Below are 25,866 nucleotides of genomic sequence, written 5' to 3'. Positions count from 1 at the left end.
TTGAAGTTACTGTGGGATCAATCATCTGGTTGTTGATCAGCCAGAATATCTGTCTCCGAGGAGAGGTACTTCTGCCAAGGAAATTCTCTGAAGGGTGAGCCATTTCTAGCACCCTAGTTGTATTCAAAAAACTGCATAATAATAAAACCCTCATATCTGTTGCACTGGTTTTCCCGCATTGGGTTTTTCCGGGGATGATTGTCCAAAAATAACGTTGTCCCTTGTGTGATTGTCTCAGTTATTTCAGTTGTTGATCTGTATATGTATTAAGGCTGCATTTGTGTTTATTTCGGTATTTATATTTATAAATAACTTGTTAATGGAAAGAACAAGTAGGAGATAATAAACCAGATAATGCAGTAGGGATTTCTGATGTGTCAGACTTATAAATTTAAACACCTTGTAGCCACCAGATAGCTCGATGTGCCATTATCTCTGCCACCTGAGCCAGCCATGTGGTCCCTCGCCCATTTGTTATGATTGTATGTTTGAAGGTGGGCCTCCTGACCCTGAAGGTATGGCTTTTCATTGGTATAGTTGAGTAATTTTCCTTACTTATCATGGACACTTTTTGTAATGTTCTCGATTTTTGTGAGTGCAAAATTCACTAAGGAGTTTTTCCAATTTTTGGTGATATTAAATAAAAAGGAGAAAATATTATTTCGTGGGAGAAAAGTGGAAAAGTGGAAATTATTATTTTAATGAAGAATGGCGGCAAAGTAATATTTTATTAGTGGAAGGTGGGGACCACCAAGGGAGAGGACTAACAATTATAAATAGAGCTTGGAGGCCTCCATTTGGTATCTTTGATCATTTGAAAATTCAACATTAGTTCCCTTAAGTTGCTTAGCCAAGACAACCGTGTTGTTCAGCACAAGGAATTTTCGAGCGGGAATTCCACCCAGTGTTGTTAAAAGCGCGATTTAATCGCGCTTTTTCAAAAACGCGCGCTTTTTTCCCTCTGGCGATTTAATCGCGCTTTTTATGGGTAAAAAGCGGCACTTTTTTTATAGCGCTTTTTTCCTAAAAAAGATTTTTTCGCAAAAAAGCGCGGGGCGCGCGGCAGCGGGTTTTATAATGAGAATTTCATTTTTTTTTTGTTCATTTGCACTGTGGGCGCGCGTAGGAGGAGGAGAAGGTGTTGGAGAGAGGAGCTGGAGGGTTTGTGAGGAAATCTAAGGGATTGTAGGACAAATTCAAGAGGAGACCACCAATTTCTCCATAAAAACGGTATGTAGATTAATTTTTTTTTGTTTTCCTTGTTTAAAAACATTGTTTTTCATTGTTTTTGGTTGGGAAACTTCATATGGGCACCATTTTCCTTTTGTTTTCATTGTTTTTAAAGAATTTTTTGTATTTTTTCATTGATTTGGGATGGGTAAATTGGTATGACTATGGGAACAAATTTTTTATTTTTTTTTTCATTTTTTTTAAACATTGTTTATGTTTTTTCATTGTTTTTGGCATTTGCCATTTGGTTGGGTAACTTGGGTTTGGAACTTTGGATTCTGGAAATTTGTAACTTGTAATTTTGTAAATGCTAAATTGTAATCCTAAATTCCTATTTCCTAATCCTTGCTTTCCCATAGGTTTGCGAATTCAAAATTCAAAAACAAACATGCCAAGGAAATTGGATCCTTTCTGGGAATATGGTGAACCTAAAGCTCCGAATGATAGACAAAACTTGAATTGCAAGTTGTGTGGAAAGGACATACACAGGGGGGTGTACAGGTTGAAGTTTCACCTTGCACAAATCCCTGGACATGATGTGGGGCCCTGTATAAATACAAATCCTGAACTTATCCAAAGAGCCATGAGAGCATTGGGAGAATTAGAGCACACTAGAGAGGCCAAAGAAGAACTCAAAAGGCAACTAAAAAGGTCAGCTGAAGGAAGTGGGCCAAGTGGCACTAGTTCTACTGCAGCATCAATCAATCCAGTAGCTGCATCATCATTTTTTGTTCCTCGAACCACACCTGGTTCACAACCATCTATCGGTTCAATGCTAAAAAGAACTGAAAAAGAACAAGCTGACAAGTTGATGGCAAAATTTCTCCTCTGGAGTGATATTCCTTTCAGCATTGTAAGGAATAATCCATTTTTCCAACCTACTGTTGATGCTATTGCCAGTGTTGGCCCGGGGTACAAAATCCCTTCTTATCATGATTTCAGAGGCCGGATTCTTCAAGATGAAAAGCATGACTGCACCCAAAGATTGGAGGATTTTAGGGCATCATGGGCACAAACAGGATGCACTGTTATGTCAGATGGTTGGACTGACCAAAAGAGGAGAACCCTTATAAACTTCTTGGTTAGTTGTCCCAAGGGGACTATGTTTATCAAATCTGTTGATGCATCTCATCAAATCAAAGATGCAAGAACTTTATGTGATTTGCTGGATGTGTTTATTTTGGAGGTGGGTGAACAACATGTTGTCCCAGTCATAACGGACAATGCTGCAAATTATGTTGCTGCTGGTAGAATGCTTATGGACAGGCATCCTACTTTATTTTGGACACCTTGTGCTACCCATTGTATTGATTTGATGTTGGAGGACATAGGGAAAATTCCCTTTGTCAAAGATATTGTTGACTCATCAAAAAGCATCACAAAATTTATATATAATCATACATCTGTGCTTAGCTTGATGAGAAGATTCACCAACAACAAAGAGTTGGTGCGCCCCGCCATTACATGGTTTGCCACGAGTTTCATATCTCTTCAATCCCTCCTGAATTCTATGTGGGATTTGAAGAGAATGTTTCTTTCAGATGAGTGGCATGCTATGTCAATGAGCCGCAAACCAGAAGGAGAGGCCGTATGCAGACTAGTTTCATACCAGGAAGACTTCTGGGCGGGAGTGCAGGAGGTGTGCGCCATTATTGAACCTTTGGTAAAGGTTCTTCGGTTGGTTGATGGTGAGAAGCCCGCAATGGGCTATTTGTATGAAGCCATGGATAGGGCCAAAGAAGCCATTCGGGCCTACTATGATGATAAGGGAGATGATGGGTTTCAGAAACAACTCCTTCTATTGGGGGTCACGGGGATTGATGGATTTAGCCAAAACCCTTTCTGGGTTTTGGGCAAGGAACACTCTCCTAATTTTATAGAATTTTTTGGGCACTCTAGAGTGGGAAAATCAGGGGGCGAAGTCAAGCAGCAGTGCAGTTTTGGAGCAGCAACACAGTTTTCTAGAGGAGCTTGCTATTATCATTGTTGAGTTTTCTTATATTCATCACCTGGTGCTTGTAGCTTGCCTTGTGCAAGCCCAAGTGCATTTTCTCCAACTCATTTGTAACAACACTATTATTAATAAAATCTTGGCCAGTTTGGGGATTTGGAGATATTTCTAGTTTATGTGTTGTATGCATTTTTGAAAAATTTTGTGTTACTATCTTTGCATGACTTTATTATCATTGTAAAATTTCCATTAGGAATATTACACTTTTGGGCATGGATTGGTGGGGGGATTCGGCGGAAAGAGTGGCTTAGGTTTGCACTCTTGTCTCCACTATCCAATTTTGTGGTTAACCTTGTATCCTAGTCCCATGGGATCTCCTTTACTGGCCATTAGCTTTACGGTTGCCACTATATGGGAAATCCTAATTTTGGTTGTGTGGTCTCGCTTCCCGACACCATGTACATCACCCCCTTCCACTCATTTTAGCCCATTCATCTCTTTTTCCATTTGGGTCCACATGTGTTCATTGGGTCCACATAGGGTTAGCCTTCCCTTCACCTTGTCCACACCTTGGGTCGGGTCAAAAACGATGTCTAGAGGTTGATGGCTAAAAAATGAAAAGAAAAAGCATAATTTCGCCACTCTAAACAAGAAATGTACCACAAAATGCAAAAGATGGTCCGGACATACAAATTTAGCACGTGGGCAAAAACTAAACATAAGCTCTACCCTTTATCCATGGCCATCACTCTGGTTCCTATGGGCCCTAGATGAGCCCCCTCCATCATTAAGGAACCCATGATTGTCCCAACCTCTGGTGGGTGATGAATATCCCCAACTTAAGGGGGGTATCCACTACTATATATTACACAACATTCTCTCATCCCCTGTAGCCCCGAGCAGTTATGAAGAAAAATTAATCAAAAGCAAAAGGCATAGGAAGAAGGGCGAAAAAACAAAGGCTGGGGCAACTCATGTGATTTGCTCCCTCCTACACTCATATACCCATATGTGGGCTTCCCTTATTATAGTTACCCTTCTACCATGACATGTGGTCTAGATGATTCCCCCGATCCCCACTCAGCTCCATTACTGCATCATTTGCCACCTACCATTTGAGGGATGTACCATGGACATGTCGCCCCTTTTAGAGGTTGAAACCACCTAATAGGGTCCTTAATTGACCCCTTATTGAGCATGGACTCTGGAGACACTTGTACATGCCAAAGCCAACTACGGAAGGGCATGCCGCCATGAAATGCCCCATTGATTCCATGACTTGTAAGCTCCTTTACTTGATTATTTTGATGATTTTTTGTATTGGAGGGCAAGGGGATGCATTGGATCTTATGCATGATTGCAAGTGGGTCTCCATCTGGGGCTTGGTCTCCCTATACGAGGTCCCAGCCCTCGAGAGGGCCACATTGGCACTTGTAGGGTGAGCGTTAAGAGCCATGGGCCTCCACCATAGCAGAGAGTACTTCATGGATCCCCAACACCACTCGTTGATTGCTCGTGTTCCACCTTTTGGATGAGTTCGATGCACCTGGTTCACCATGCCCAGTCGGCTCCACACATTCACCATACACTTGGCAGATGTTCCAGAGTCCAGAGGATGTCTCCCGCTGCAAAGGGAGGGCTTCTGTCATCATCCTAGCCCTTAAAGATGGTCTACAGGCATTTTCGATCCACTTTGAGACCCATGACGATGTCCTTGTGCCCCCACACCCACTTGGGAGCACCACTGGTTCTTTCTTGGAAAACAAGGGGCCAACCCCTTGTCCATTATGTTTGGAGTCCAGTTCTTCATCATGGCACCCCTTGGACTTCATTAGGCCTCCTCAAAGGCCCAAATTGATCATTTTGCCCTCTTGAGAAGCTTATTCTTATGTTATTGAGCTATTTTGGTGGGCTTGTCACCAAAAGTATTCTTATTATGCGCATTATTTTATTTTAAGTGCATTATTAGTCCAAATTAGGCCATTTGAATCCCTTAGAGGATTGTATAAATAGAAGTGAGATGATTCATTTTCATCATCATCACTTGGATTGGATTAGTATCTCTTATGATATTTTTGCGCTTTTTGCTAGGATGAATTTTTGGAGATTTTCTTGATGCACTATGATGTTTGGATTTTAATTTTTCACTATTGTCTTTGGAGCTTCTCTAATGCAAAGTTGATAAATGGATATACTCTTTCTCCCATGTAAGTCGAAATTTTGATGTTATTCTTGTTATCTTGTTAACTGCGTGTATGTTGTTATCTCTATTCTTGTATGGGTTAAATGTAATGCGAAATTCTTCTAGGACCTTGAATAAGTGATTAAATGCATGCATTGACCTTTTGGGGATTGGGTGAACATTCCTAGTGGCACCTATTAGGTTAAAGACCTCAAAACTTTGTCTCTTTCACAAATTTGACGTATAAATCTCTATTGATCTAGTTGTTGCCTTTGAAGAGGCTAGCAAAGATCAATTACGGCTCCTTAGTTCATAAAAATTCATGATCTATGTATCTTGACTCCATTAAACCCAAGCAATAAGGAACTGATCCTCGTATCCCTTTGGTGGTCAAATTTACCCCTCTTTCCTTCACCTCTCCAAATTTTAGGCCTAACCCTAATAGGTCACCTAGGGCATCACATAAATTTCATTGTAGCCATCCAAATTCCTTGATTTTTGGTCCACTACTGCGCAGGGATTTTCTCTATAGGTCATCCAAATTTCAAGGAATTCCGATGGTGGAATCCCAAGATATAGCAAGCCCTAGCCACAAGACCAACTCTTGCCCTAGGTTGATTTTGGGTTAGTATCCTCATTGGGATCATTACATTCAAATCCCAAGAAAATTAGGCCTTCGATCCTATTCTCTTCCCCAATTAGGTCAAGTCCCTCCTTGAGTGATCAACTCCATACCCTTGACCTAGTTTGGGTCCACTTGACTTCATTGTGGTCCCACAACATCATAATTCATATTCTACAAGTATTACATAGAAGCCATTTCTCCACAAGGACCCTTAGCCCTATGAAGCCTCTTGTCAAGAGATATTCTCAAACCCTAGGCTTAAGTATCTTCTTAGCCCTTCCTAGAGAGCCCATCACTTTGCTTTTTGAGCAAGAAAGCCAATACTTGAGTCCCTTTTGTGAATAGGCTCTAGGAATTACCGTCTGTCCATTCATTGATCTACTCATTCTTGTGATTGCTCTTATACTGGGACTCCTCCAATCGGTGAAAGTCCGTAAAGAGTAGGGGGCCTTAGCTGAGGTGACAATAGGCTATCACTCCATCATTGCCCTTTGACCTAGTACTTGCTCTATAGGATCCCCTCCTAGGACCCCTGCTAGTTTGAGTGGTAACAAGGGCCAAAAGGGCGCACCTTTGTATTGGGCCATATATGATGTGTCAAAGTTATGATGACATGGTCTCAAGAATAACAATGCTATATAATTAATTAGAAAATCAAAAAATTGCTAAAACAAATAAATGGAATAGAATAAGATGAGATGAACAAACCTGACGTGGGAATGTCAAAGGCCTTTGACCCAAAGCTTGTGGGTTACCAACATTTGTAAAAATAATCTGGAACACAGTGAAACAAAAAACTTTAATCCTGATGTCATAAACTTCAGAAATTCTAAGTAATAAATAACTGCCATTCTGCCAGAAATTAACACAGCTGAAACACGGAAAAAGATTAAATCAACTTCATAGAATAGATTAAAGCATACAATTAGTATTTGTTATAACAAATAGTGGAATGGATTTCAAATCCATCAATAGAAATTATATCTACTACAGTGTTGAAGCATGAGTACAATCCAAAAACCATGGTTGCATAACAAAATAATATCATGAACATAAACAAATTTTCCGAGGCATAGACCATCAAGAGCAAGTATAGCTCCTAGGATATTCAGGCTGGGACCTAGAAGCTTAATGCAACCTCACTGATCTCTATATGTAACTGTAATTCATGTATCTGTCTGTATCATAGATTCATAGTGTGAAAGTTTTTATTTACCAGAAGAAATTACCATGCACGTATAAATGCTGCATAAACTGAGAATTCAAATAGTTTTGTTATAGGATAAATTTGGTCTCCTATTTTCCTATATCCCACTTCTGTCCCTGATGATTATTATTGGTATTCAATGTACGTACATGTTTAAGCTTGCCGTCAATGCAAAAGGAGAGTAAATCTAAACGAATCAAAACTTACTTCCTGCAAATTCAGAAAACACTTTAATCTTATATTTACATGAAATTTAACTAATTTTAAGGAAGCAAAAGCACTATGAGGTTGCTTCTTGGGCTTAGCCTGAGGCCAAATGGTTAGACAAATCTCACAGGCCAACATGTTGGAAGAAGAATACCACCGTGAGCTTAAAGCTCTGATAGAAACAGATGGCACAAGCCAAGCATAACAAAAGCAAGAGGTAGAAGAAGAACAACGAAGCAGATAAGATTTCGTGAATAGACATGAGGGGGTAGCAATGTGTGATTGTGCTGGTAGTATCGATTCACTACAAAAAGCCACAACAACTGCTAGCGAAGATGATTTAGAGATGATGGGATGGGATGGGAGATATCATGTCAATGAGGAGAATGTCACAACCACATTACTAGCTGATCATAATGATTAATGGGAAAGGATGCAGTTGGTGTCTAAGGATAAGGAAGTGAAAGCAAGGGGCAAACACAACTACTCCCATGGATCCTAGTGGCAGGGTTTTGCATTGGGACAGATACAGAATGATGTAGAAAAATGATGAATATGGGTGAGGAGGAATACACATGATGACAGAGAACTGCCGTAGCTTACTAGCAATGGCTTGGGCCAACAATGTCAAATGGATGACCACAATGAGTAGGTCATGTTACCCACTACCCCTGGGTAGTATCCATTGGAGAAAATTTTTCTCCTATATGGTCTTCAGCCGGCAGCCGGCAGCCCATTTCAGCAACCAGATAGCTCAATTTGCCACTATCTCCGCCACCTGAGCTAGCCATATGCTCCCTCACCCATCTGTTATGAACGTATGTTTGAAGGTGGGTCTTCTGACCCCGAACGCATGGAAATTCATTGTATAGTTGGGTATTTTTGTTTACTTATCATGGACACTTTTGGGCATGGATTAGTGGGGGGATTCGGCCGAAAGAGTGAGCTCAGTTTGTACCCTTGTCTCCTTTGTCCAATTTGATAGTTAACCTTGTATCCTAGTCCCGTGGGATCTCCTTTATTGGCTACTAGCTTTAGGGGTGGCACTACATGAGAAACTCTGATTTTGGTTGCGTGGTCCCGCTTCCCGACACCATATACATCACTCCCCTCCACTCATTATAACCCCATTCACCATATTTCCCATCTGGGTCCACATTTGTCCATTGGGTCCACAAGGAGTTAGTCTCCCCCTCCCCTTGTCCACACCTTGGGTTGGTCCTAGAACAATGCCCCGGAGGTTGACGCAGCTAAAAGAAAAGAAAAAGCATAATTTGGCCACTCTCTACAGGAAATGTACCATGAAATGCAAAAGATGGTCGGGACATACAAATTTAGCACATTGGGCAAAAGCTAAACATGAGCTCTACCCCTATCATCATGGCCATCACCTTGGTTCCTAAGGCCCCTCATATTGCCCCCTTACATCATTAAGGAACCCATGATTGTCCCAACCCCTGGTGGGCGATGAATTGTCCCACATTAAGGGGGCATTCATTGTTATATCTCACATATCATACTCTCATCCCTTGGAGACCTGAACAGTTACAAAAGAAAGTTCTATAAAAGGCAAAAGGCATATGAAAAAGGGTGGAAAAACAATGGTCAAGGTAACTCATGTACCACGATTGCTCTCTCCTACATTCATATGCCGAAGTGTGTGCTTCCCCTATTTTAGCTACCCTTGTATTGTAGCATGTGGCTTGGAGCCTTCCCCTAATGTCACACTATGTTCCATCATTACTTTGCATACCACCTGCCATTTGATGGATGTACCATGGAAATGCCACCCCCCTTGAAACCACTTAATAGGGTCGTTAACCTTCTTCTTGAACTTGGAGACACTTGTACGTTCTAAAGCCCACTATGGAAGGCCATGCCACTAGGAAGTGTCCACTTGGTTCCATGGTTTGTAAGCTCATTTACTCAATTATACTTATGATTTGTTGTATTGGAAAGTGAGGAGACACATTAGATCTTATACAAGATTGCAGGTGGGTCTTTGTCTTGGGGTTTAGTCTCCCTATACAGGGTCCAAGCCCTCCAGAGGGTCATATTGGCATTTGTAGGGTGTGCGTTGAGAGCCATGGGCCTCCACTATAGCAGAGAGCAAACAGCCACATTATGGGATCCTTCAACTCAACTCAGTGCTCGCTCGTGTTCCATTTATTTAACGATGATGATGTACCTAGACCACCTTGCTCAATCGACTACACACTTGCACCACACACTTGATAGTTGTTTCATGGCCTAGATGACGATGTCTCACCATGGGAGACAAAGGGAGGGTGTGAATTATTGTTCCAACCCTTACAGATGGGATACAGGCTTGTTCAATCCACTTGGAGACCCACGAGGATGTTTTTGTGCCCCCGTAGCCACTTGGGAGCACCACAGGTCATTTGCTTGGCAATCAAGGGGCCAACCCCTTCATCACTATTTTTGGAGCCCTTCCATCCATTTTGGCACATGTTTGACTTCGTTGGGCCTTCCAACGGCCCTCCTAGTTATTATATTATCATTTCGACCTTCTTGAGAGGCTTATTTTTCATGTTATGGAGCTATTTGGTGGGCTTCTCGCCAATTAGGGTGTTATTTTGCACATTAAAGACACTTTTAGGGGTTTGCTAGGCTAATTAGACCCATTGAACTATTAGAGGCTCATATAAATACCACTGAGGCCTCATTTGTAACTCATCATCACTTGGATTTGGATTATAGTTTCTTTTGAAATTTCGCTATAACTATTGAAGGACGAATTGGAGATTCTTTAATGCATTTTGATGTTTGGCTTAATGCTATTCTATTTTGGAGCTTATCTCTTGCAAATGTGATGGATGGATTTACTTTTTATGCCATGTAAGTTTCTCTTTATATGTTGAATGTATGGAATACGGCATCATGATGTTGCTTGTGCTCTAAAATATGTGAAAATCTTGAATCACTTTGGTAATATTGATCTATTGCATGCGTTATTCATTGGGCAAGAAAAAGCGAATGTTCCTAGGGGTTGTCTTTGAAAACCTAACCCTAAAACTCCATTATTTGACAAGTCAAAGTATAAATCCTTGTTGTAGTTGGGTAGCTGCTTCATTAGGGCATGTGAAGCTGCAATTAGGCTCCTTGATAGAACAAAACCCTAAATCAATCTCATTCTTGACTCCATTCTCCCAATAGACTAGGCACTGATCCTATATCCTTGGTGATCACATTAACTTAACAAAATATCATTCTTTCACCTCTTTTCTTCCTCTTTTCTTCATCCCCTAAGGATAAGGAGATTTTTTAGGGCTTGGTGTGAAATTTTAGGGAGGAGGATTTTAGGATTTTGTCCGGACAAGTTTCTTCATTTGTCTCCTCTAGGCATCCTCCAGTTTTGAATGAATTCCAATGGTGGAATTTCAAATAAATTGATGCCCTAGCTATCACACCAAGAGGGAACCCTTGAAGCTGCTTTGACTTGGGTATTTCTTGAAGGTTTTCCCTTTGTAGTTCATCATTCAAAACCTTTTCTCTTAACTATAGGTAATCATTGGATGATCCTTTACCACTGTATATCTCTCAACCCTTGGTCTCTTATAGTATTTCTCTCAAGGGGATTTTCGTGGAAAGTCACCCTAGCTAAAGCCCACACTTTAATTGAATCTTTCCATTGAATGAACCATCCTTGCCTCACTTTGAACCCTAGTATAAACACATCAATCACAAGTGAGGGATTTTGGAAGTTTTGATCTTAGGCATTCATCATTTTTTAATATTCCTAAACCTGAGGTCATCCTTCCCTCAAGCCTTTCTTGGAGAGCCCTTCTTTTGCTTCTAAAACAAGCAACCTATTATCTGAGCCTCTCTTGTGAATGGGCTTTGGAAATCACATTGTGCATCATTACTGACTTCATTATTCTAGTAATTTCCCTATACCGGGACTCCTCCCATCGATGAAAGTACGTGCGCAAGGTAGTCAGGACATTGACTGAGGCAACAATGGGTCCTTGTCCCATTTTTGCCACTTGATCTAGTAGTAGCCCCTTTGGAACCCCTCCTAGGACCCCTCCTAAATTAAGCGGTAACATTTTTGGAGTCGTTGTCGGGGATATGAGATGTGTACCTTGTTCCCCATACGACAATATTGATATATCATTCTTGGTGTCTCCATTGGAAGAACGAAGCCCTATTTCTTCATTGAATTTTAAGGTCAATGCTTGTAGGGTGGAGCAAGCATTTCTCTAGACATCTAAAAAATTGCCTTGGCGACTCATACATAATCTACATGTATATCTCAATAAGATGTCTTTCTTTGATGATTTTCCCACTTTGGATGTCACTAGCATCCCTAGACACCCAAATCATGTCACAAGGAGGATGATACATGGGGTGTTTGTGTTTGATGGTGATTCACTCTCCGCAATTGATCATGTAGAAAGATTTATTGCGCACACTTCAAAGGAGAAAGTGGTCCACCAAGATGTCCTTATAGTATTGTTCATGAGATCTCTCCATGGTCATAATTTATGGTTGCATAATCACGAACCTAGGAGCATCTCATCTATTGAGGAGTTCTTTGATGGCTTTCTTAAACATTTTCAAGTATGCCCTGCATTAAACATTCAAGAGGAGGCCTTCATTGAGCATCATCATGATAAGCAGGAAGGAGGGTCCTCCCTAGGTCTACATGACGTAAAGAGTGATGAAGAGGAGGCCTTCATTGAGCATCATCATGATAAGCAGGAAGGAGGGTCCTCCCTAGGTCTACATGACGTAAAGAGTGATGAAGATAATTTTAAGAACATGTGTGATAGGGAGGATGAGTCTATGGAAAGTGAAGTTGAGGTTAACATTCCCAATAATCCACTCTTTGAAGACCTTGGAGAAGGTGACTTCATAACCCCTTCAAACTTTGATATCAATGATTACTTACATATTGAAGAAGGAAAATGGGAGGTTCATGGGAATATTTTTGACGAGGACCCTATTTATGACACCAATGATGATGATATCAATAGGACCCTATCCCTCCTCACAATCCTGGGGTTGTAGTTGAGTTGCACGTGGACCCTTTCCTCAACCCTTCTTGTAATAAGGAATCTTTTCTCACCCCTAAGTATGATCATCATGAGCAACCCGCTTGTTGTGCCTCCCCGTGTCATTAGTCTCCCTTTCCTTCTAATCATGACCCTATGGTGGCCATAAAGCACAATACAATATGCCTGATGTTGCCATCCATCGGAGGTTTATGAGCCTGATTGTTGACATCTCTATCTCTTGGTTGGAAGAAAGGATCTCATGGAATAGATTTCATCCCTTTATTCCCTCTTCCCCCATGATGCTCCATGTGTGGATGTTTTATTTTCCCACCTCCCGCCCTTGTGACCTTCTATGAAGCCATTCCTGCCTTTGTCTTTGGATTTATTGCCTAAGTTGAGGGGCAGTTGTTCTCATAGTGATTGGATGATATGTTGGTTGCATTGAGTCTATGATTACACTTAATACATGTATGGTATAATATGCATGTTAGAGTACGATGCATTGCATGCTGAATTTTCGCATTAGAACTAACATCATGTGATATTATCATGCTAGATTAGCATTATTTAGATTAAAATTGCATTTAGAGTAAATTTTATTTCTTGTTGATTTTACAGCCTAATATTAAGCATGGGTGATCATAAGACACCACAAAAACAAGCTGCCCCATGTGCTTCATCTTTGATATGTGCAGGTAATAGATCTGCAGTCTCAAGAGATTGTTGGTGTTCTCATGACCTCCCCGTTCAAGTACGTTTGTGCACTCTTTTGAGAGATCGTGTCCTAGTTGGAGCCAAATCTTACCCAATACCCATGGGTAGTATCCATAGGAGAAAAAATTTCTCCTATATAGTCCTCAGTTGGCAGCCAATAGCCCCTTGCAGTCACCAGATAGCTCGATGTGCCACTATCTCCACCACCTGAGCTAGCCATATGCTCCCTCACCCATCTGTTATCATCGTATGTTTGAAGGTGGGCCTTCTGACCCCGAAGGTATGGCTTTTCATTATGTACTTGGGTATTTTTGTTTACTTATCATGGACACTCTTGGGCATGGATTAGTGAGGGGATTCGACGAAAGATTGAGCTTAGTTTGTACTTTTGTCTCCTTTGTCCAATTTGATGGTTAACCCTGTATTCTAGTCCCATGAGATCTCCTTTACTGACTACTAGCTTTAGGGGTGGCACTACATGAGAAACCCCGATTTTAGTTGTGTGGTCCCACTTCCCGACACCATATACATCACTCCCCTCCGCTCATTATAACCCCATTCACCATATTTCCCATCTAGGTCCACATTTGTCCATTGAGTCCACAAGGAATTAGCCTCCCCCTCCCATTGTCAACACCTTGGGTCGGGCCTGGAACGATGCCCCAGAGATTGATACAGCTAAAAGAAAAGAAAAAGCATAATTTGGCCACTCTCAACAGGAAATGTACCATAAAATGCAAAATATGGTTGAGACATACAAATTTAGCACGTCGACAAAAGCCAAACATGAACTCTACCCCTATCATCTAGGGCCCCTCATATTGGCCCCTTACATCATTAAGGAACCCATGATTGTCCCAACCCTTGGTGGGCAATGAGCTACACCACCTTAAGGGGGTATTCACTGTTATTATATCTCACATATCATGCTCTCATCCCTTGGAGCCCTGAACAGTTACAAAAGAAAAATCTATAAAAGGCAAAAGGCATATGAAGAAGGGTGGAAAATAAATGGCCAGGGTAACTCATGTACCATGATTGTTCCCTCCTACTTTCATATACCCAAGTGTGGGCTTCCCATATTTTAGCTACCCTTGTACTATGGCATGTGGCTTGGAGCCTTCCCCTAATGCCCCACTCTGTTCCATCACTATTTCACATACCACCTGCCATTTGATGGATATACCATGGACATGTCACCCCCCTTAGAGGTTGAAACCACTTAATAGGGTCCTTGGTTACCCTTCTTCTTAAACTTGGAGACACCTGTACATTCTAAAGCCCACTATGGAAGGGCATGCCACTAGAAGTGTCCACTTGGTTCCATGATTTGTAAGCTCATTAGACGCATTAGATCTTATACAGGATTGGAAGTGGGTCTTCATCTTGGATTTAAGTCTCCCTATACAGGGTCCAAACCCTCCAGAGGGTCATATTGGCATCTGTAAGGTGAGCGTTGAGAGCCATGGGCCTCCACTATAGCAGAGAGCAGATAGCCACATCATGGGATCCTTCAGCTCCACTCAATACTCGCTCATGTTCCATTTATTTGACGATGATGATGTACCTAGACCACCTTGTCCAGCCGGCTACACACTTGACAGTTGTTCCAGGGCCTAGATGAGGATGTGACTCACCATGGGAGAAAAAGGGAGGGCTTGCATCATTGTTCCAGCCCTTATAGATGGGATACATGCTTGTTCGATCCACTTGGAGACCCATGAGGATGTTTTTGTGCCCCCATAGCCACTTGGGAGCACCACAGGTCATTTTCTTGGAGATCAAGGGGCCACCCCCTTCATCACTATTTTTGGAGCCCTTCCATCCATTTTGGCACATGTTGGACTTCACTAGGCCTTCCAACGACCCTCCTAGCTATTGTATTATCATTTCAACCCTCTTGAGAGGCTTATTTTTCATGTTATGGAGCTATTTGGTGGGCTTGTCACCAATTAGGGTGTTATTTTGCACATTAGAGACACATTTAGGTGTTTGCTAGGCTAATTAGACCCATTGAACTATTAGAGGTTCGTATAAATACAAGTGACGCCTATGGTTGCGGGAGAGCGCCCCCCCCCCTCGAATCTACTCCAAGAGCGCGCTCTGCTCGGGAGTAGATAGGGAGCGACCCCTTAAAAAAAATGGGGTCCTTGTTTTTAAGGGAGCGATTTAGGGAGCAGTCGGGGGCGGTCGCTCCCTTTCGTTCCCACAAGCGAAAAAGCCGCACGGCGGATGGGTGAGGAAGGGGAGGGAAAGGGAGGGGAAAAAAGATAAAAGGCCCTCCTCCCCTCCCATTATTCACCATTTGCAAAGTGAGAGAGCAAGAGAGGAGGGCTTTTGGAATTGGAGGCTTGGAGCTTGAGTTGAGGAGGGAGATTGAGGGAGCTTGAGGAGCTTGCAAGGGAGATTGGAGCTTGGGATTGAAGACCAAAGAGGTAGGATCTACACTCTAATCTAGCATTTGTGTTTTTTATATGTTCATTGCTAAATGAAAATGTTCTCTTCTCTCTTTCGCATTCCTCCATTTTACTACAGTCTTAAACATCATGGCTATATATGGCTTGGCATTTTCTTGTTGTTGGTTCCTTTTTTTGTTATCATGGTGTTGGAGAGTAAAATGGGGGTTGATCATGATGAAGAGGATGAAGAAGTGGGTTTTAGTGGATTTGATGAAAACCCTGGAGAGGAGGAGTACCTTGGTGAGGAGGAAGAGGAGAGTGGAGATGATGAGGGTACAAAAACCAAACCAGACCAAACCCCATTATGGAAATATGTTTCTAGGCCTGAAGGAGGGAAAGGGGGTGGAACCACTAAATTTACATGCCTCCATTGCAAAAACACTTACACAGGTTCATACCCTTGTGCCAGAAGGCACCTCTATGGGAAAAGGCCATGGGATGGAGATAAACAAATAGGAATCAGAGCTTGTTTAAGTATGTCAGCAACATAAAGAGCCAAATACATAAGGGAAGAGGAGGAAGCCCAATACAAATCTAAAAGATCAAAGGGTGTCTTTGAACATAGCCCACAATCACATGCACAAAGAACTCCATCAGCATCCTCCCATGGCAGTGGATATGGAGGCACAAGAACAAACATCTCTTTAAGGCATAGAACCATATCAGATTTCCTTGATGAAGGGTGTAGTAATGATGTGGGTTCAAAAATTTACCGGTTTCTCTATGCATGTGGGATACCATTCAATGTTCTTCGCTCACCTTATTGGCATGAAATGGTTTCTGCCATAAATGATGCCCCCAAAGGATACAAGAACCCTGGGTATGACAAGGCTAGAACCGTGGGACTTGATCATGAAAAAGAAAAAATAACACATTCATTGGGTAAAATGACAAATTCTTGGAATGAGCATGGGGTGTCCATTGTATCTGATGGATGTCCATTGCATCTGATGGATGGACAAATGTAAAAGGCAAGCCATTGATAAGTGTTCTTGTTGTGTCTATTAATGGTGCAATCATCCTTTTAGCATATGATTACTCAGAAAAGTTCAAGATCGCCATCAACATTGCAGAACCATTACTTGAAGCAATTGAACATATTGGGCGATACAATGTCATCCAAGTCATCACTGATAATGCTTCTAATTGTAAGGTAGTGGGACCAATTATTGAGGATAGATACCCCAACATATTTTGGTATGGTTGTTTGGTTCACACAATGAACCTTTTGATGCGTGATATTATTAAGAGCAAAAACCATCAATACAAATGGATTGGTGATTTGTACAAGAGAGGCAAATAAATGATAAAATTTATTACAAATCATAGCAGTATCCATGGGCTTTTCCGCAATCACTCAAGGTTCGAGTTGTTGAAGATTGCAAAGACTAGATTTGTTAGCTATTATGTCACCTTCAGGGGCCTTTTGAAGGTAAGAGAGTCATTGGCTAACATGGTATCAAGTCAATATTGGCAACTATTAAAGGATAGGGCTCCAACCGCAATTGACAAGCAAGGTTTTGAACAGGTGGAGGAGACCACTCTTGATGGTTTGTTTTGGGCACGTGTGAGGGAAGTTTTGCAATTCACCAAGCCCATTTATAGCATGATTTGTTTTGCAGATACAAATAAACCAGTGATTGGGGAGGTGTATGAGCAGATGGATAGCATGTTGGGGCAAATAAAAGATATTGTTTAGGAAAATGATCCCAACTTGTACACAATGATTCACAATTGTGTGTGTGCATGATGGAATAAACTTAATGTTCCACTACATGCCTTGGCGTATATCCTTATGCCAAAATACTACTCTCCATCTTGGTTGGGCCAACCTGCACCTAGGGGTGGGGTTAGGATCAAACCCCATACAGATCCAGAGGTATCTAAAGGATATATGGAAGCATTAGAGAAGTTGGTCCCTGAGAGTGTGCTAATCTGCATCTTGAATTAGGCAGATATTTCAATTGCACTAGTTTGTTTGGTTATTTGCATGCAATAGAAGATAGAGACAGATTTGATGCTCTCACATGGTCGGAAGCATATGGTGGCCAGGGACTTGCCAAAATTGGCAAAAATGTGCTCTCACAAGTTGTAAATACTTCTTTTGCAGAGAGGTGTTGGAGTACCTACAGCTTCATCCATAATGTGAGAAGAAACAGACTCGATGAAAACTGGGCAAAAAGCTTGGTTTACGTGCACTACAACTTGAGGTTGTTGAGTCATTATTGTGATCGGGCTTATGAGGATACATCATATAAAACTTGGGACCAGTGTTGAAAATCTCGGAAAATATCGGCAAACATAAAAAATCAATTTTTTTCAAAATTTTAAACATATAAAGAAATATGATAATTAGCCGAGATTTTCAAAATATGGCGATATTTAGCCGAGATTTTCAAAATATCGCGATATTTAGCCGATATTTTGAAAAGATCGCGATATTTACTAGGCGATATATAGGTTTATTGAAAATATCGCAATATTTTCAAATATCAGCATTATTATCAACATTGCTTGGGACAACAACCCAGAGGACGATAATTTGGAGGATGGCACTATACATCTAAAAGAATTGGATGCAGAAACTTTTGAAAGATGCTGACGAAGCAATAGCAGCCATGCCACCCCCACCATCCAATAGCAGTGCTCAAATTCCAAGAACTATTCCTTTGTTGTCGCCACCTCCATCTATATCCTCACGTGGAGGGCATGTTCCTTCTAGTTCTGGTCGTGCGACTATGTGGGAGGAGACTCCTAGAAGACCACCACGACCTGCTCAAAAATTAGACATTTATCGTGGCAATAGGCCCGACATTAACAACAAATAATAGATTTACTTGTCTTTTCTAGTTTCTAGTAGTTTTTATAATTGTTGACTCTTTCATATTTATTATGATAATTTTTGTAAACAATATATAACAATTTAAGTTCATTGGGAATGAATTATGAATATGATGCTTCGTGAAAGTTGAAAGTTGTTTCATTTCATTTCATTTTATAATCTTTCATTTCATGTTAGAATTTTTATATAATTTTGGTGATCAATGATGATAAATGTTATGTATTGAATTTTGAAAGCTTAAAACTTTAAGATTGATGAATCATGAGACTTGATATGTTGTAATATGTATGTTACTAACTTGTGGACGTGGTTGATGAAGATTATAACTTCTAGATGATTGATGTTATATGGTTCAATCTATGTTTTTATGCTTTTTATAACTAATTCATCATTCTACATGCTTTTGTTGACATATATGCATCAAAATATATAAAAATATATATTGTATAAAAATTCACTCTTGATTCGCTCCCTAACCGGGAGCTTTTGAAAATGTCGCTCTCCGCTCCCACACCTAAGCAACCTCGGTGAGGCCTCATCTGTAACTCATCATCACTTGGATTTGGATCATTGTTTCTTCTGGAATTTCGCTATAGCTATTGGAGGATGAATTGGAGAATCTTTAATGCATTTTGATGTTTGGGTTGGAGCTTCTCTCTTGCAAATGTGATGGATGGATATACTTTTTTTGCCATGTAAGTTTCTCTTTTATGTGAAATTTTCATTATATGTTTAATGTATGGAATATTGCATCATGATGTTGCTTGTGCTCTAAATTATGCGAAAATCTTGAATCACTTTGGTAATTTTGATCTATTGCATGCGTTATTCATTAGGCAAGAAAAAACAAATGTTCCTAGGGGTTGTCTTTGAAAACCTAACCCTAAAACTCCATTATTTGACAAGTCGAAGTATAAATCCTTGTTGTAGTTGGGTAGTTGCTTCATTAGGGCATGTGAAGTTGCAATTAGGCTCCTTGATAGAACAAAACCCTAAATCAATCTCATTCTTGACTCCATTCTCCCAATAGACTAGGCACTGGTCCTAGATCCTTGGTGATCACATTAACTTAACGAAATATCATTCTTTCACCTCTTTTCTTCGTCCCTTAAGGATAAGGAGATTTTCATCCATTAGTAAACGTTGTCGCTGCCCTAGTCGCCGCTGCCTCTGCTGACCTAGTCGCTGCTGCCCCTGCAAATCCTTCTCTTAGCAGCTCCTGCTGCTGAGGCCAACTAGACCATGCAGCCCTCTGAGGAGGGAAATCCCCACTCTTCCACGCAGCCAAGGATTGAAGAAAACACAGAAGCCTTCGCATCTCTGATCGCAGAGAATGGAGCTCCAAGGAACAGGCCATCAGTCAATAAATTTGTAAAGAAACTCGAAAGTATCCCAGAGATTTCTCTCCCTCCAGCACTTCCAAGAAGAGTAGCCATCTCTCTGGCAGAACGCAGACTTGTTGGACAATTCACAGGGCTATGGCCTTCACCCAAATCAGTGCAAAAATTGGTGGAAAGAAACTAGAACGCAACCACACAGGGGAAGATAGCAATTTGATTCTGTGGAAGGGGATACTACACCTACCTCTTTAAAACAAAGGAGGACAGAGATCTGATATTTAGAAACGGACCTTACTTCATGGACTCCAGAGGTTTATACTTGAACAGATGGACGTCAGATTTTGATCCGGAGATGGATGTCCCAAACGCTGTGCCGGTGTAGGTCAGGCTCCCGCATCTTCCTCTCCACTGCTGGGGAGGCGAACCTGTGAAGGCTATAGGAAACATAGTGGGCAAATATATTGACAGATGTGAGCCAAAAGACAACATGCATGCGTGCGCAAGAATATGCGTAGAAGTAGATCTCGAAAAAGGCCTCCCAGAAGCAATAAAGATCAAGTTCGACCAGTGGACACACATTCAACAACTGAACTACGAGAAAATACCATTTAAATGCAAGGTATGTCACCAGTATGGTCATTTTGCAAATAGGTGTCTTAAAAAAGTAGAGCATGAAAATGTAGAAGAGCAAGAACTTACATGGGAACAAGTGAAAAGGAAAAAACCTACCAACAAGCAGACAGCATCAAATATGTATTAGTGCCAAGAAGCAAATGAAACAACCTCTCAGCCTCCAGCGAAGGTTACTCCTCTTGATCACACAACTCTGAATCCTTTTGAGCCACTAGAAGACTCCTTTGATCCATCCTCTCCCAGATCCCCTCTCTCAAACCCTACCTCTTTAGCTCTCATATCCACCCCTAACCCTATATCCTCCCCACCTCCTCCTTCAGTGGACCGCATCCTCACTATAAACGAAGCCAAAGAAATTCCCCAAGCCTAGGATCAGCGAAAAAAAGTGGGAAGGAAATCTAATAAAGAAATCAAAGATGAGGCAACAGCTAAAGAAATGGCCCTAGGAACGCAACAGCCAATGGATTCATTCCTTGGGAAACAAACAAGAAGTCATGAAAACACTCAGCAAAGAGGAAAGGGAGGATCACACCAACACAACAGTAAATAATGATAGTGGTCTCTTGGAATTGTCGCGGCCTTGGCACCTCCTTCAAATTCAATGCAGCTAGAGACATTTTAGTCAAGGAACAACCAGACATATATATGATCCAAGAGACCAAACTAAACAAGCAAGAAAATCAAAAAATGATTCAAAAACTAAAAAATTATGAAGAAGTAGTGTTAGAAGCCACAGGAGCATCAGGAGGAATCAACACTATCTGGGATAAAAGAAAATGGGAACTAATGACCCAAAAAATCAGCAGACACTGGATTAGAACAAAGTTGAGGAATCTCAAAACAAAAGAACAATATAGCATTTTAAATGTGTATTCTCCAAATCACTATAGAGAGAAAGAACAATGTTGGAAATTAGTTAAAGAAGAAATAGCAGAGAGACAAAGTGGGCACTTAATCCTGGGAGGAGACTTAAATCTGATAAGGAATACAGAAGAAAATTTGTCTGAATCTTCCACAATGATCCATCAAGAGAAGTTCTTGAAGGAATAATAGAAGAACACAAATTAATAGACATTCCACCAAGCAATGGAAAATACACTTGGAACAACAAACGAATTGGAAAAAACAACATAAAAGAAAGGTTGGATAGAATTCTTATTCATGAAAGCATAGCAGCTGCTTACACCCTTGTGAAAAGTAAAATTGTTCACAACTTAGCTTCAAATCATAAGCCGGTGGTGTTAACATTGGGGAAACTAGAAAATCAAGGACCCCTTCCCTTCAGATATAATTCAATTTGGGACGGTAAGGAAGATTTTGACAAAAAAATAAGGGACAGCTGGAAATAAAGTGTCACGAGATCTCCACAGTATGTTTTAGAAACTAAGCTAAAGAACCTAAGGATACACCTAAAAAATTGGGCAAGAGAAAATGATCTCCGGGACAAAGCCAGGAAAATCGAATTGCAAAAAAAAATGGATAACCTTTGCAAGGAAAAAGAGAACAAGGAAAAAAGCCAGCAAGATCATATACATGAAAAGGAAATATATCTGGAAATATATAAGCAAAATAGGCAAGAAGAAGAGGAGTGCGGACTGAAATCAAGATGCCTCTGGCTAAAATCCAGAGACAAAAATACAGCCTTCTTTCATAATACAATGAAAATAAGGAGGTCAAAAAATCAGATTGAACAGATTCAAGTAAATGGTCAAGAAATAAAAGGAGTTGAAGCAGTGAAAAACGTAGCCCATAAACACTTTAAAGAACTCCTCTCAACAAGTGACCAGCAGGCAGCTAATGAAGAAATTTTGCAGCATATAACAAAAAAAATAAGCAACCAGCAAAACAGGGAATTAGACAAAGAAATTACTGAGGAAGAAGTCAGAGAAGCTGTGTGGAATCTCCACCCTGATAAGGCACCAGGTCCAGATGGGTTTACAATGGCCTTTTACAGACAACATTGGGAAATTATCAAAAAAGACCTAATGAGAATGCTCAAAAATGCTTTCCAAAAAAAAAAAAAAAAAAGAAAGAAAGAAAGAAAAAAGATTGGAGGAAATACTAAATCCTCCTTCCTAGCCCTCATTCCCAAAGAACCCAATCCTACAACTTTTAACAGATATAGGCCAATCTCCCTTTGCAACTCGTTTTATAAGATTCTTACCAAAATCCTAGCAAACAGAATGAAAAAATTACCCCCATAAATAATTTCAGAGAACCAAGGAGGATTTGTCCCCAAGAGGCAAATCACAGACAATGTGATAATTGTACAAGAGGCTATCCACAGCAATATCCAAAGAAAGGAAAGATGAATGATTGTTAAGTTAGATATGGCTAATGCTTTTGATAGAGTTAACCATAACTTTTTGGCAGCAACTCTCAAAAGATTTGGCTTTTCAACAAATTTCATAGAGATTATCCGGGCATGTATATTAAATCTTTGGATAGCTCCTTTAATCAATGGTCGGCCCAATAAATTCTTCCAAAGCACATGAGGGCTGAGGCAAGGCTATCTGCTTTCTCCATTCTTGTACATCATCATGGCTGAATCGCTGAGTGCTATGCTAGAAAATCAAAGAAAAGAGAAAAAAATAACAGGGATCCACATTTCGAGAGGAATCAAAGATATAAACCACTCTCTCTTTGTAGATGATACCCTTCTCATAGGCGGGGTATCTTGCATTATTGCAAAACGTTTCAAAAAAGTCTTGGATGAATTTCTCCTAGCCTCAGGAGGAACTTTAAACAACTTCAAATGCAGAATTTATTGCTGGAACACTCCAACAACAACAATGCAGCGTATCTCACAAATTCTGGAAATACCCCTACAAATAAATTGGACCCACTTCACTTATCTTGGGTTGCCCTTAGCAAAGGAAGTGGTAAAATCAGAAGTCTGGAATAGGAAAGTGGAGAAAATGAGAGGAAAAATACAGAACTGGAGAGTGATGTGGCTCAACCTGGCAGGAAGAGTGACACTGATTAAAGCACTTCTCTCGGCCTTGCCTATATATCAGTATGCAAACATTATGACTCTGGCAAGCGCCCACAAGAAAATGGAACTGATAATTAGAAGCTTCCTCTAGCAAGGAGGAAAACAAGATAATAAAAAATTTAGCCTTGTTAAATGGGAGCAAGTTACTCTTCCCTATGAAAAAGGAGGTATAGCAATAACACTGCCAGGAATAATGAACATTGCCCCAGGGACAAAAATTATCTGGAGAATGATAAATGGGAACGGCCACTGGTGGGAAAAAGTACTAATAATGAAATACTTGAATGATCATAGAACAAAGCTGCTCACTGATACTATTCCAGATAGGCCATGCACCCAAATCTGGAAATTGGTTAAAAGGATAATTCCTCTTATTGGAGATCAAATATCCAAAAATTCAGGGAATGGCAAAACAATTTCTATTTGGGAGGATAGAATAATGGGGGAAAACCCCTTAAATCAGCAACAAAATTTAAGGGGCCTTCAGAGATGGATGGAAAAGCAAAGTTTTGACATGCTTTATTCTATTTCGGATTGGGATCAAAATAACTGGGTTAGATGGAAAAAGCTGGCCACTCCACCAAGACTTAAAAGTCAGTGGGAAATTTTAAAAGTCCATTTGGCTGGGGCTGCGCCCATCAACATAGAAGAGCAGGATGACTTTGTTTGGGACCCAAATGGAGGGGATTACACAGTGAAATCGGGGTACAACCTCCTCCAAAATCTTCACAATCAAAATGACTGGAGTCTTTGGAAGGCAGCATGGAATTCAGAGAGTCTGCCCAAAATTAAATTCTTCACCTGGACCCTTCTCAAAGGTAAAATTCTTACCTCTGAAAATTAAAAAAAAAAAAAAGAATACAAGGGCCCTCAAAATGTGTCATGTGTCAAAAGGAGGAAGAAACTATCCAACACCTCTTCATTAACTGTATGGTGGCGAGAGAGTGCTGGAAACAGGCAACAAGTCCTTTGGAAATAAACATAAATCCAACAATCCAGTTGACAATTCTTCATAAAAACTGGGATAAAAGCTACCCATATACAAAGAAAAAAAAGGCAACAATAAAAAGGATATGGAAATGTCTCCCTTCAATCCTATGTTGGAAAATTTGGTTAGCCCGAAACAAATGCATTTTCAAAGAACAAAAGCCAAATCTAGGCAAGATCTTAGCAAAAACTTGGAGCCAAGTTGCAGAGATAATCAGTACAAATGGAATCTCAAAAATGGACCAGAATAATTTACAACAAGAAGAGAAAGACTGGTACAGTAAAGCAATGTTAGAAAACAAAGCAAAAGCAACAGTTACAACAAATAATAAAGAATCCCACACAAACAAGAATTGGAAATTAAGATTGGAGGACAAAGAATTTGCAGAATGGATAAAAGAACAGAAGAGACACATTCTCTTTTTTGACGGAGCTGCAAAAAATAACCCAGGCAAAGCAGGGGCAGGAGGAGTTATACTAGACCCAAATGGACAAAAAATAATAACCTATGAATGGAGCCTAGGAGAAATGACAAACAACAGGGCTGAAGCATACAGCCTTCTCCTAGGCACAAGGCTTTTAAACAAAAACGCATTCAAAAACCCTATAATAATAGGGGACTCTGCTATCATAATAGCCGCTCTGGATGCCAATAGGGACTTCAAAAGCATAGCCATCAATAAAATCTATCAAAGGATCAGAGCAAGTTTTGAAAGTCTGGGAAATATAACCTTAAAGCACGTCCTGAGAAACCAAAATAAGGACGCGGATAGCCATGCCAACAAAGAAATTGACAGACCAGTGGGCATAGTCAAAGAGAACAATGAAGTTTATGAAGAAAGTATCCCTTGACCCCCTCTCCCAGTATAAAGAACGAGAATGTATACCATGATCCACATGTATCAGTGCAGGCTCCCAGGCGACCCGAGACAGTTTGCAATCAACAGCAGCAGGTTTCTTCACAACAGAGACCAATAATTCAGGACCAGAAACCACAAATCAATGAAGAAAGGCCGCAAAGTAGGAGTGCAGAGACTAATGAAGAATCATCGCACAGGTATCGTGGGATTCTGGAGATCAATGGTCGAGGTCTGACTTCAGTTGTAGCGGAAGAGGATCTCGGAAATGCCGTCGCAGTCGTCGATGGTGGCAGATCAACAGCCATCGGGCACTTTCTTGCACGAGAGTTAAACAATAAGAAAAGGCGGGATTGTAAACCAAAATGGTATTTCGGGCAGAGTTTCAGCGGTAAGTGGTTTTGGGAGGGAACCACCCGATTCCACTCACTGATGGACACGTATCATGAGGGCGGTGTGAGATTACCACCTTTTCGGGCGGGTACTCTCCGCGCGATTTGCCTGCCCGATATTCTTGCCAACCGTTGGATCTATCGTGTGTGGATTGACGGCGGAAGTGGGACGTGCAAGTTGTTTGACCGATCAGATCTGACGGAGGATTTTCTACGGTGGAGAT

At 40.8% G+C, this 25,866-nt stretch overlaps 1 protein-coding gene across 2 annotated transcripts in view; it reads right to left on the bottom strand.

Annotated features, from left to right (window-relative positions):
- Positions 1-25,866, bottom strand: part of LOC149247442 (glutamate--glyoxylate aminotransferase 2-like) — a 251,463-nt gene that overhangs the window by 219,882 nt on the left and 5,715 nt on the right. For both annotated transcript variants that reach the window (XM_089458217.1, XM_089458218.1), the window contains exon 3: positions 6,697-6,762. In XM_089458217.1, the coding sequence (XP_089314343.1) occupies positions 6,697-6,762 (66 nt within the window). The remainder of the gene's footprint in view (positions 1-6,696; positions 6,763-25,866) is intronic.

This window comes from Pinus tabuliformis, chromosome 7 (genome assembly GCF_031772625.1).
Source record: "Pinus tabuliformis cultivar Carrire ecotype Pingquan chromosome 7, CPIR1, whole genome shotgun sequence".
Lineage (NCBI taxonomy): Eukaryota > Viridiplantae > Streptophyta > Pinopsida > Pinales > Pinaceae > Pinus > Pinus tabuliformis.
This window is presented reverse-complemented; position numbering and strand designations above follow the sequence as displayed.